This window comes from Anser anser (assembly GCF_964211835.1).
Source record: "Anser anser genome assembly, contig: HAP1_SCAFFOLD_51, whole genome shotgun sequence".
Taxonomy (NCBI): domain Eukaryota; kingdom Metazoa; phylum Chordata; class Aves; order Anseriformes; family Anatidae; genus Anser; species Anser anser.
In genome coordinates, this window is record NW_028154169.1 from 876,210 (window position 1) to 889,370 (window position 13,161).

The 13,161-nt window shown below is 49.8% G+C and overlaps 2 protein-coding genes across 2 annotated transcripts; one reads left to right on the forward strand and one right to left on the reverse strand.

Annotated features, from left to right (window-relative positions):
* Positions 1 to 2,536: 2,536 nt before the first annotated feature.
* On the forward strand, positions 2,537 to 3,593 carry LOC310890455 (olfactory receptor 14C36-like; the record flags this gene model as incomplete). Its single annotated transcript, XM_083852811.1, has 1 exon — positions 2,537 to 3,593. The coding sequence occupies exon 1, from the start codon at positions 2,631 to 2,633 to the stop codon at positions 3,591 to 3,593; it is 963 nt and encodes a 320-aa protein (XP_083708937.1). The 5' UTR covers positions 2,537 to 2,630.
* Positions 3,594 to 11,272: 7,679 nt separating this feature from the next.
* On the reverse strand, positions 11,273 to 12,336 carry LOC310890456 (olfactory receptor 14A16-like; the record flags this gene model as incomplete). The annotated part of the gene is made up of 1 exon (XM_083852812.1): positions 11,273 to 12,336. The coding sequence occupies exon 1, from the start codon at positions 12,284 to 12,286 to the stop codon at positions 11,273 to 11,275; it is 1,014 nt and encodes a 337-aa protein (XP_083708938.1). The 5' UTR covers positions 12,287 to 12,336.
* Between the last annotated feature and the right edge of the window lie 825 nt (positions 12,337 to 13,161).

Genomic DNA, 13,161 nt, shown 5'->3' on the forward strand with positions numbered 1-13,161 from the left:
AGCTTTTACATTTTTTTTTCCTGATTCTCTCTCCCATCCCACTAGGGAGGTTGGTGACTGAACAGCTGTGTGGTGTTGAGCTGCCTGCTGGGTTAAACCACAACATCATGTTTGACAACCACACCCTAACAGCACAAATCACACTTCTAAAATCCGTCTCTCCCATGTTCAGAGAGAAGCAGTCAGTGATGACTTCAGTCTGCTTCAGAAAACACACCCCAGGAGAGACCCTGCTGCCCTCAGGAGCTGTCAGCCCTGAGGCCTTGGGGACACCTCAAGGGAGCCCAATGGCACAGAACAAGCGATGCCATGGTCGAGTGCTGTGCTGCTGAGGTGGGCCGGGCTCCTGGGCCCAAGAGGAGCTCCCGGCAAGTGAGCAGCACTGCAGAGAGACAGCTCTGCCCAGAAGCAGCTCCTCTGCACAGCGCATCAGGGCTGGGGGCTCTGACCACAGGTGGCACAGGGAGAGGGGAGAAGGAGAGAGAGCTTGGAGGCAGTGAGGAGTGCAAGAACAGAGGGCAGCAGGTGGCGGGCAGCCTGTGGCAGGACAGATTTGCAGAATCTTGACACTGTAAGTCTCTTGCAGCAGGGCAATGCAGATGGGGTTGCCAAAAGGGTTTTCTGAAGCTAGCACATAACAGACTGATAGACTGATAACAACTGTCAGGATGGTTCTCTCTATTTCTCAGGCCAAGAGTAGAAAATGCCTTAGAGAATGGCATCTATGACTGGATATTTCAAGAGGAAGACCAAGATAAGGGCTACCAGAAGGGTAAGGTTTTATTATAGTCTGTGCTTTCAGATTACTGCAGTGGAGGGGAGATAGGTTTCATGGTAATTTGTTGTGAGGATTGTACAGGAGACTGAAACTCCTAGAGCATTGCACTGAGAGATCAATATATGTCAGAAATGAACTTGATACAGTCCCTTCAGCCACCTCAGCTTAAATATTGCACCAACATTATGTTTGTGGTCTCCTCAGGTTGTAACTGAGCTGACACTAATCCGGCTCCTGGCAGGGACATGGGCAGGCAACAGGGACATGGCCAAGTGGTGAGAGGGAGCTGCAGCCAGAAATGCTGTGCGAGGGAGGGCTCAGGCACCTGTACTGGGTCTGACTGGGATGGAGTCACCTTTCCCTGCAGCAGCCCATACAGTGCTGTGCTCTGCACTTGTAGCTAGAACAGCACTGGTATCACACCAGTGTTGTCTGCTGCTGAGCAATACTGGCACAGCATCAGGACTCCCTCTAACCCCCCCAGAGCCAGCAGGGTGGGAGTGGGCAAAAGGTGAGAAAGGAACACCACCAGGGCAGCTGACCTAAACCAACCAAAGGGATATTCCATGCCATATGATGTCATACTCAGCAAAAACAGGTGAAAAAGGAAGAAGAGAGGAGGGGTGGGCTATTGTTTTGAAAATGTCTGTCCTCCCAAACAATGGCTACGTGCGTTGAGGCCCTGCTTCAAGGACATGGTCAAGCATCACTCATTTGTGGGAAGTAGAGAGCAATTTTTTTCCACTGCACTTCCACACAACCTTTGCTTGTTGCTTTTTGTTTGTTTCTTTTGCCTTTTCCCCTTTCCTTTTTTTTCCCCTTTAGTTATATTATTTTATTAACAATAATTTATCCTTATTTTTTTTTTCTTTAATTAAATTATTTTATCTCAACCTGTGAGTTTTTCTTTCCTTTGCTTCTTCCCCTCCTCTTTTGAGGAGGGGGAGCGAGAGAGCTGTTGTGGTGGAATTCAGTTGCCTAGCAAGGTAAAACCACCACAGCACCTCCCTGCCATCCCCTGCAGGGCAGGCTCCTTCCCTGGGACACCCCCTGCTCTCCTCTCCCACCAGCACAGCCTCTGCCCTCAAGCCCCCGGTGTCCCCAGCAGGAACTGCCTCCTTTGCAGGCAGAGCTGCAGCAGAGGAGGGCCTGCCGAGTGTCCGTCTGTCCCTCCCTGGCCTTGCCTCCCCTGGCAGCAGCACACTGGCATTCCTGCTGGCTTCTCCAGCTGGCCGTGCTGCTGCTGTTCTTATTTCCAGGCTGGCTGGGGATGGGGGTTTCACATGCAAATGGAGTGAGCTCTCGGTTTGCTTGGCTGGAAGGAGACTGTGGGGAGAGGGTGAGGGGTCTGGAGATGTGCACTTTGAGCCTGTATTCCTCTGCTCTCAGCTGTGTTCAGGTTCATCTCAGGTGAACCTCCAAGTGCAGTTGTCCTTCAGCTCAAAGAGATGCCAGCACAGATCAACTGAAACCATGGAGAGGATCCACAGGATCCACAGTATTTCACTTGGAATGCAGGAGAAATCTGCAGGACTTCTGCCTTAGAGACTCTCCTCAGGTGTGGTGGGTAAGCTAGAAGAAAAGATACAAGTCCACCTATGTTCCTTACATATTGGTGTAGGACAGGATTGGCTCCTGCATTGCCTACAGCAGAGTCCTCAGCTCCAAAGGACAGCCTCAGGCAGCATCAATCCAAATGCAAGAAAAGGATCTGCCAAATGTCTTCCTGGAAGTGGGCTAGCATGTTTGGAAGTTAAATGAGAAATAGAAATCCTTTTTCTCAGATAATTCTGTTGTTAATAATCATCGTCTTTCTGTTCCTTGAGCAGGACCCCATGCCCAGAAAAAGCAAATGCCCAACAGCAGCTCTGTGAGCGAGTTCCTCCTGCTGGCATTTGCAGACACGCGCGAGCTGCAACTGCTGCACTTCGGGCTCTTCCTGGGCATCTACCTGGCTGCCCTCCTGGGCAACGGCCTCATCCTCACTGCTGTAGCCTGCGACCACCACCTCCACACCCCCATGTACTTCTTCCTCCTCAACCTCGCCCTCCTAGACCTGGGATCCATCTCCACCTCTGCACCCAAAGCCATGGCCAATGCCCTCTGGGACACCAGGGCTATCTCTTACAAAGGTTGTGTTGCACAGGTGTTCTTTTTAGTCTTCTTCTTTGGTTCAGAGTATTCTCTTCTCATCACCATGGCCTACGACCGCTACGTTGCCATCTGCAAACCCCTGCACTACGGGAGCCTCCTGGGCAGCAGAGCTTGTGCCAAGATGGCAGCAGCTGCCTGGGGCAGTGGCTCTCTCTATGCTGTCATGCACACGGCCAATACATTTTCCCTGCCCCTCTGCCAAGGCAATGCTGTGGACCAGTTCTTCTGTGAAATTCCCCAGATCCTCAAGCTCTCCTGCTCAGATGCGTACCTCAGGGAAGGTCGGCTTATCATGTTTAGTGCCTGTTTAACCACTGTATGTTTTGTTTTCATTGTGGTGTCCTATGTGCAGATCTTTAGGGCCGTGCTTAGGATGCCTTCTGAGCAGGGCCGGCACAAAGCCTTTTCCATGTGCCTCCCTCACCTGTCTGTGGTCTCTCTGTTTCTCAGCACTGTCGTGTTTGCCCACTTGAAGCCCCCCTCAGTCTCTTCCCCATCCCTGGACTTGGTGGTGTCATTTCTGTACTCTGTGGTGCCTCCAGCAGTGAACCCCCTCATTTACAGCATGAGGAACCAGGAGCTCAAGGATGCCTTGAGGAAACTGATGCATTGTTGTGTTTCAGAATCAAGAAATTGCCCTTCATCTTCTGCATATGACTGATAATATAATGCATTTCAGGCACAAGGTGAATACTGGTGGGTTTTTTTTGGACATTTTTAATACTCTGCAGAGCAGCACCATCTTGGGGCTGTATGGAATGGGAGTTGCATGGTGAAGGAGTGCAGCTGTGGCTGTCCAGGCCAGCACAGACATACTCACCTGCGAATTGCTCGCTGGGAGATTGTATGTCTCAGGAGAAGAGCAACTCCCTGTTTGTGTGCAGGGGGGATATGGTAAGAGAAACCCTTTGCTGCTGGTGCCAGCCAGTGTATCGTATGCACATGGAGAGAAGAAAACAAAGGAGCACAAAGGCCATCAGCTATTCCTACAAATCTCATGAAGGCCAGTGGGGCAGATAGTGTTATGAGGCCAAGTAACATCCCCTAGGAAGCCACTTGAGTGCAGCTCTGGGATGTGCTTCCTTGAACCGAGGTCCCTATACCCATTCCTCATGTCCTGGGGCATCTCAGAGAAGGGTAGAGCAGGGAGAGGCACCGCAGGGCTGAGGTGCCTCCCAGCCTCTGGCAGTGGCTGCAGGAGAGAGAGGGACACTGCAAGTGTTGCAGTGCACTGCCTGTGGGTGTGCAAGGCAGGGACTCCATGACCTTTGGAAAAGAGGGCAGGCCACTCAGGAGGACTGTAAGGATGTTGTAAGGCTGTGCAGGGACAAAATTAGAAAGGCCAAAGCTCATCTGGAGCTCAATCTGGCTACTGCTGTTAAAGGTAACAGAAAATATTTTTACAAATACATAAACAGAAAAAGGAGGACTAAGGAGAATCTCCATCCTTTACTGGATGCAGGGGGAAACTTAGTAACAAGAGATGAGGAAAAGACTGAGGTGCTTAATGCCTTCTTTGACTCAGTCTTTAGTGGCAAGACCAGTTGTTCTCTGGATACTCAGTACCCTGAGCTGGTGGAAGGGGATGGGAGCAGAACGTGGCCCTCATAATCCACGAGGAAATGGTCGGCGGCCTGCTACAGCACTTAGATGTGCGCAAGTCAATGGGGCCGGATGGGATCCACCCGAGGGTACTGAGAGAACTGGTGGAAGAGCTGGCCAAGCTGCTTTCCATCATTTATTGGCAGTCCTGGCTATCAGGGGAGGTCCCAGTTGACTGGCGGCTAGCAAATGTGACACCCATCTACAAGAAGGGCTGGAGGGTAGACCTGGGAAACTATAGGCCCATTAGTTTGATCTAACTGACCTAACTGACCTAATCCAGTTGGAGGCCAGTCACTAGTGGAGTCCCTGAGGGCTCAGTACTGGGGCCAGGTCTCTTTAATATCTTTATCGATGATCTGGATGAGGGGATCGAGTGCACCCTCAGTAAGTTAACAGACGACAAGTTAGGTGCATGTGTCGATCTGCTCAAGGGTAGGAAGGCTCTGCAGAAGGATCTGGATAGGCTGGACCGATGGGCGGAGGCCAACTGAATGAAGTTCAACAAGGCCAAGTGCTGGGTCCTGCACTTGGGGCACAACAACCACAAGCAGCACTACAGGATGGGAGACAAGTGGTTAGAAAGCTGCCTGGCAGAGAAGGACCTGGGAGTATTGCAAGCTAAACCAAAATCATAGAATATCCCGAGTTGGAAAGGACCCATAAGGATCATCAAGTCCAACTCCTGGCACTGCACAGGTCTGCCCAAAAGTTTAGACCATGTGACTAAGTGCACAGTCCAAGCTCTTCTTAAATTCAGACAGGCTTGGTTCATTGACTATTTCCCTGGGGAGCCTGTTCCAGTGTGCAGCCACCCTCTCAGTGAAGAACCTCTTCCTGATGTCTAGCCTAAACTTCCCCTGCCTCAGCTTAACACTGTTCCCGCAGGTCCTGTCTCTGGTGTTTACAGTGAATAGGTCACCTGCCTCTCCACTCCCCCTCGCGAGAAAGTTGTAGACTGCGATGAGGTCCCCCCTCAGCCTCCTCTTCTCCAGGCTGAACAGACCCAGTGACCTCAGCCGCTCCTCATATGTCTTCCCCTCTAGGCCCTTCACCATCTTCGTCACCCTCCTCTGGACACTCTCCAATAGTTTAATGTCCTTCTTGTACTGTGGTGCCCAGAACTGCACACAGTACTCGAGGTGAGGCCGGACCAGCACAGAGTAGAGCGGGACAATCACTCCCCTCGACCAACTAGTGATGCTGTGCTTGATGCATCCCAGGATACAGTTGGCCTTCCTGGCTGCCAGGGCACAGTGCTGCCTCATATTCAACTTGCTGTCAACCACAACCCCCAGATCCCTCTCTGCAGGGCTGCTCTCCAGCATCTCGTCACCCAGTCTGTACGTATAGCCAGGGTTGCCCTGTCCCAGGTGCAGGACCCGACACTTGCCTTTGTTAAACCTCATGTGGCTGGTGATCACCCAGCTCTCCAATCTGCCCAGATCTCTCTGCAAGGTCCACAACTCCTCCAAGTTTGGTGTCATCGGCAAATTTGCTCAAAACACCTTCTAGTCCTACATCCAAATCATTTATAAAGACATTGAAGAGGACTGGCCCTAAAATGGAGCCTTGAGGGACCCCAATAGTGACCATCTGCCAGCCAGATGTGACCCCATTCACCACAACTCTTTGAGCCCTGCCCATCAGCCAATTGCTCACCCATTGTATGATGTTTTTGTTTAGCTGTATTCTGGACATTTTGTCCAGTAGGATCCTATGGGAAACTGTGTCAAAAGCTTTGCTGAAGTCCAAAAAGATCACATCAGCTGGTTTCCCTTGATCGACTAGATTGGCTGACAGTCATTTGAATACGAGCCAGCAGTGTGCTCAGGTGGCCAAGAAGGCCAACAGCATCCCTGCTTGTGTACGAAACAATGTGGCCAGCAGGGCTAGGGAAGAGATTGTCCCCCTGTACTCGGCTCTGGTGAGGCCGCACCTCGAGTAATGTGTTCACTTTTGGGCCCCTCTTTTGGGGTGACCTTATTGCTCTCTATAGGTACCTTAAAGGAGGCCGTAGTGAAGTGGGGGTTGGTCTATTCTTCCACGTGTCTGGTGACAGGATGAGGGGGAATGGGCTAAAGTTACACCAAGGGAGGTTTAGGTTGGATATTAGGAAGAACTTCTTTATTGAAAGGGTTGTTGGGAAGTGGTTGAGTCACCATCCCTGGAGGTCTTTAAAAGACATTTAGATGTAGAGCTTAGTGATATGGTTTCGTGGAGGACTTGTTAGTGTTAAGTCAGAGGTTGGGCTAGGTGATTTTGGAGGTCTCTCCCAACCTGGATGATTCTGTGATTCTGTGACTCATGTCGCTCAACAGCCCCGTGTTTATGAGCAGCATTGGAGGCCAGCTCTGACAAGCACCTCACACAGCCCTGGCATTGCTCTGTGTGCCTCCAGAAACAACCCCCAGTGTCCCTGTGAGATTTCTGTCACACCCTCTCACAGGTTCATTGCAGGTGCCCCTCTCTGCTATGTCACACTACCCTGCCTTTCTGGACCGGGCCATCAAGCATTTGGATCAGAGAGATTTCAGGGGACTTGAAAAATACGGGCATCAAACGCATCTTCAGGAAGGGCAAGAAAAAGGATTGGCAGAATTGCTATTGTCACCTCTACCCCTGGGAACATGATGGGGAAAGTCCTGCCACAGCCATCTTCAGACACTCGGAGGAAAAAAAGGAACTGCTGAAATAGAAGGGGAGGGGAAAGAAGGGAACGTGGTGAACCTGGACTTTAGCAAGACCTTTGCCATGGTCTCCTGGAGTTTCTCTTTAGCCACATTGGTGATATTTGGACTGAAGAAGGGGATGATGTTGTGGGGGGGAAGGTGGCTGGACGTTAGTGGTACAAAGTCCTCCTTCCAGCCAGTTACCAGCAGCATCCCTCAGTGAAGGGCACTTGCGCCAACACTGTTGACCCTCTTTGTTCTCTCCCTTCAAGATGGCATGGAGCGCATTTCTCAATCTCGGTCTTTTAAACATGCATTATTCTTTAATTCAATGACTCTTTCCCTCGGAGTGCTCTTCAAGGACAGAATAAGTGGAAGGAAAAAATAGAGAAAAAGAAAGAAGCATTAGCATTGTTGGGAAATGTATTTTGGTAAATGTGTGCATAAAACTATTCATCAAGAAAGCATAATCTGGTTTATTGCACTTCTCCATGGTGCTGTCAATAGAAAACTGTGAAAATAAATAATGAACTTTCATAGAAAAAAAAGCTGGTGGTGCTGGCAAGGGAGACTCTTTAAGCTATTACATAGAGTCCTTTTTTGCAAAGCTTTCAGCTGTTTCCTCAATCTACTTTCATGGCTGGTTTCAGTTTTCCAGTCAGAGGTGGCCACTGCCTCCAGGATGTCCTGGGGTAGCCAAGACACCCAGGTGGGAAAAGTGACACAGGACCTAGGGGGCCCTTCTGGAGCACAAGCTGGGGGTATGAACTGGGGCTGGGACCCTCAGGGGCTGTGCAGGGCTGCTAGGCGTGCTGTGCAGGGCCTGCCTACAGCACAGTGTGTCCTTCCATCCCACTAAGATGTCACTTCTGTCCCAGAAACTGACCATCCCCATGCAAGGAGACAGGTCCTTGCAGGTCATGGAAATGTTTGAAAAGCTGCCCAGAACATGAGGACACATTTGGGGAGGTCAGGAGGCAAGATATCCAGAACTGCTCCAGACCATGTGGTCCATCCGACAGGAGCGAACTGCTCCAGACCATGTGGTCCATCCGACAGGAGCGAACTGCTCCAGACCATGTGGTCTATCCGTCAGGAGCAAACTGCTCCAACCTGGGTCCCCCACGGGCAGCAGCTCCTGACAGGTCACCTGCTCCTGCGTGGGCTCGTCTCCACGGGCTACAGATCTGGCCCGGAATCTGCTCTGGCAAGGGTCCTCCACAGACTACAACCTCTGTGAGTGCAGGACCACCTGCTCCACCATGGTCTCTTCTACAGGTTGCAGGGGGACAGCCTGCTTCACCATGGTCCTCACCACAGGCCGCAGGGGACTTCTGCTCTGGGACACGGAGCGGGTCTCCCCCTCCTTCTTCACTGACCTTAGCGCTTGCAAGGCTGTTTCTCACTCCTCTCTCTCTCCCAGCGCTGTTCTGCAGCAGCTTTTTTTTTTTTTTTTTTCTGAAATATGCTCTCACAGAGGCGCAAACAATATCGCTTATTGGCCCAGTTCTGGCCAGCAGTGGGGCCCTTATCTAACATGGGGCAGCTTCTGAATTCTGCTCACTGAAGCCACCTCTATGGCCCTCCACTAACAAAACCTTACCACATAATCCCACTACATGCAGTCACATGGCATTCAAAGATGAATGTGTGGGGCCATGGATCTGATCAGCTTGTAGGCAACAAGGAGGAGATGGGTGGGAATGCTCTGCTGAGCTCAGCTCTGCCTCAGGATCTCCTGCACCAGCAAGAGGAATGTGACTGTGGCAGTGACTGTGAGGTCAATTCTATCTCTGCAGTTGATAGGGCAGCAGCAGGAACATGCCACAGAAAGGGACTAAGAGGTCACTTCTGCCTGAAGTAGCTGACAGGTCACCCTTGACTTAGACCTGGGATCTGTACTTTTTGGCTGACATCTGCCAGTGGCCCTGGTAGGCCAGCAGAAGGCACCTGGTTGGCATGCTGACTGTGGGATCCCCTCTGCCGACATACCCAGGAGGACCCAGACAGAAAGAAGGCCTGGATATGGGTTGTCATGTCCTTTCTGCTTGAGTACATGACTGGACGGCAGGAGGCACAAGGTTTGGGTGTGTCTAGCCAAGAACCTGCAAGACCAGCAGCAGGCCCATGGCTTGGAAGATGGTGGTGAGGTGACTTCTGTTTGTTTGGGTGACAGGCCTCAAGAAGGCTGATGGGTTGGAATGCCTACTTAAGGAGTGGTTTCCACCCTGATGAAGCTTTCTTTGGTAGTAGGAAAGAGCAGGAGAGAAAAACTGCCACAAATTGTGCTTGGAAGGTTGACATTGGCCACGAGGAGGAAGAAATGTCCCTCAGAGTAGTGCTGTGTTGCCAAAGGTCACCCAAAGAGTATCTATGATCAGACCCAAATTTTGTGTTTCAAGGAACAGATGGTGATGGTTGACAAGACATCAGTGAAATCACGGCAATGCCAGGATGAGAGCAAGGTGGTGAACAGAGATAGGTGTCTGCAGACTTCCAGGGAATAGGACAAAGTATGGGACAGCATAGGAAAATGTGGAGAGGACAAAGAGGTGGGTGCTGGCAAGAAGGACAGTTTTGTCCCCTTGGCTAGAGCTTATGAGTATATGAAATACAGTCATTGCAATGAGCCTCATTGCTTTCTTGTGACCCTGTGCAGAGGCAGGGGGGTGTCATACCATTGCTCTTCCTGTGGCATCACACTGCCCACCACATCCCACAGACCCCCGGGAAGAGCCCTGAGCCAGACACGGGGGTGCAGGATCTTCTGTCCCAGTGGCTGGGGTCAGAACTTGGCCCTTTTACTTCACCAAAACAAACCAAGACTTTTCTCAGCACAGTGCTTTGCCTGTCTTTAATCATGGCCTCCAATTATCTGCCCTAACAAGTCTCTGGGGAGGCTGTCTTAGTAACAGCCCTCAGTGGGGCCCATTAATACTCCAAGTCACTTCAACTTTTCCTGCTGACTTTACCGTCTTACACAGTTGCATCATTCTCCTCTCAGTACCTGAGCTTCATCGACTGAGCACCAAAATACACCAAGGAACTTATTAAAATGCAGAAACTCCTAAGGCGCCATATCTCTCCCACAGTTTTCTTCAAGTCTTCAAGACTTGTTCAGCTAATTGTAGAGCTTTCATGGAATAGTTACGAAGGAAGATTTCAAAAAGTATCTATTAGAAATATTTCTCATTTTAAAGGGTGAATTTTCTTGTGTTTCAGTTCAGATCATCATTCTCCAATTGATAGCGATCCAGGGATACTCCTAAGGGGATATGCATAGGGAGGAAAAGCAGACTCTTTGGTCTGACACTGCATGGACAACCTTGTTCCTCAGTACCTGCCATTTCTCTCAATGGCCACCTGGTCCTTGCATCACTTTTACTTACACCAGTCAGAAGTCTTCAGCTGGATGTTACAGCTCCTTTACACTAACTCCCAGCTGCTTTCCTTTCCTGCACTCAGGTGCAGGAGGGTTTTTCCTGCTTCAAACCAAAGAAAAAGAAATCATGTTGCAATTTTCCAAAGAACAAAGCAAGCTCCTCATCTTTTATGCCTCCTGTAAAGTTTACCTTCCCAGAAGGATGACTGCACAAGAATTATTTTATAATGACAGATAGGAAATTATAAATAATAGTGTTAGTATTAACCCATATCATATGAATTCAATGAGAAATGATGAGGTTCTTGCTAAGGAAACAATTAGACAGACTGCTGATAGATGGGCAAGCTGAGCTGTTTCTACCTGAAGCTTGAAGCGGCAACTGCGTCACTGAGCCCCTCCTGTGTGCTGGGGCTGCTCCCCCAGCTCCAGAGGAGTTGGGAAGAGTTGCCAGCTGATAACAGTGAATTTCTCTTGGCTGCTATATTATATTTATCTACACGTAAAGCCCAGTTTTACAGGTACATGAGACTATTAGGACATAGTAAGTTAGAAAAAACAACAGTCAGAATATTAAGAATAACATTATTTAAATGAAAGCACAGCTTGCGGAAAATATTAATAAAGAAAAATAACAAGAAATATTTTCCTGTTTCTGTATTAAACCTGGAAGTCAAGTAAACGTTATTGATTCCAAAAACGCATGTATTCAAAAACTTTCTTCACTGCATCCTTGAGGTCCTGGTTCCTCATGCTGTAGATGAGGGGGTTCACTGCTGGAGGCACCACCGAGTACAGAAAAGACACCACCAGGTCCAGGGATGGGGAAGATATTGAGACATTCAGGTAGGCAACCATGCCAGAGCTGACAAACAGGGAGACAATGACCAGGTGAGGGAGGCATGTGGAAAAGGCTTTGTGCCGGCCCTGCTCAGAGGGCATCCTCAGCACAGCCCTGAAGATCTGCACATAGGACAACACAATAAACAGAAAACAACAAAAGCCTAAACATACGCTAAAAACAAGTGCTCCAACTTCCCTGAGATAGGCATCTGAGCTGGAGAGCTTGAGGATCTGGGGAATTTCACAGAAGAACTGGTCCACAACATTGCCTTGGCAGAGGGGCAGGGAAAATGTATTGGCCGTATGCAGGACAGCAGTGAGAAAGCCACTGCCCCAGGCAGATGCTGCCACCTTGGCACAAGCTCTGCTGTCCAGGACGCTCCCATAGTGCAGGGGCTTGCAGATGGCAACGTAGCGGTCATAGGCCATGATAGTGAGGAGGGAAAACTCAGCTTCAAACAAGAAAGCAAAGAAAAAGAGTTGGGCAACACATCCTTGATAGGAGATGGCCCTTGTGTCCCACAAGGAATTGGCCATGGCTTTGGGGAGAGTGGTGGAGATGCATCCCAGGTCGAGGAGGGCGAGGTTGAGGAGGAAGAAGTACATGGGGGTGTGGAGGCGGTGGTCGCAGGCTACAGCAGTGAGGATGAGGCCGTTGCCCAGGAGGGCAGCCAGGTAGATGCCCAGGAAGAGCCCGAAGTGCAGGAGCTGCAGCTCATGCATATCTGCGAATGCCAGGAGGAGGAACTCGCTCACAGAGCTGCAGTTGGGCATTTTCTGTCTTTGGACATGGTTGTCTGTTGAAGTGGAGAAGGCAGAACAAAGCTGGAAGAGAGTTCTCAGAGAAAAACCCATTGCAAGCTCACAGAGCTGCTATCGGACGTTATCTTTCTCTGGGCATGGGGTTCTGCCCAAGGAGAAAAACAAAACAAAACAAAACAAAACAAAACAAAAAAAATAAGAAATAAGAAGAGTACTGTGAGAAAAACTTGTTCCTTATCTTACTTAACACCCCCAAAATGTTTGCCCCCTTAGAGGCAGACTTTTCGCAGGTCACTTTCAGGAGTTCTGACTGATGCTGCCTGAGGGTGTCCCTGTGAGTAGGGGACTCTGCTGTGGGCAACAGAGGAATCACTCCTGCCCAACAGCAAGAGGTAAAGAGGAACATAAGGTAATTTCAGATTCAAGTCATGGATAATAACAAGCTTTCCATATTGTTGCTCACCATTCACCCAACTGCAGAGCAAGCAGTGGGGATTTCTTTTGGCATTTTTTGTCCAGCTGCCCACCCCACTCCTGAGGACTTTTACTAAGAATCACTGAATCAAAGAACAGTGGGGATTGGAAGGGACCTTGAAAGATCATCTAGTTCAATCCCCCTGCCGGAGCAGGAACACCTAGATCATGTCACACAGGAACGCGTCCAGACGGGTTTTGAAAGTCTCCAGAGAAGGAGACTCCACAACCCCCCTGGGCAGCCTGTTCCAGTGTTCTGTCACCCTCACTGTGAAAAAGTTTTGTCTCATGTATAAGTGGAACCTCCTATATTCCAGCTTGCACCCATTGCTCCTTGTCCTATCATTGGGTGTGACAAGAAAAGCCTGGCTCCGTCCTCCTGACACTCACCCTTTACATATTTATAAATATTAATAAGGTCACACCTCACTCTCCTCTTCTCCAAGCTAAAGAGACCCAGTTCCCTCAGCCTTTCCTCGTAAAGGAAATGCTCC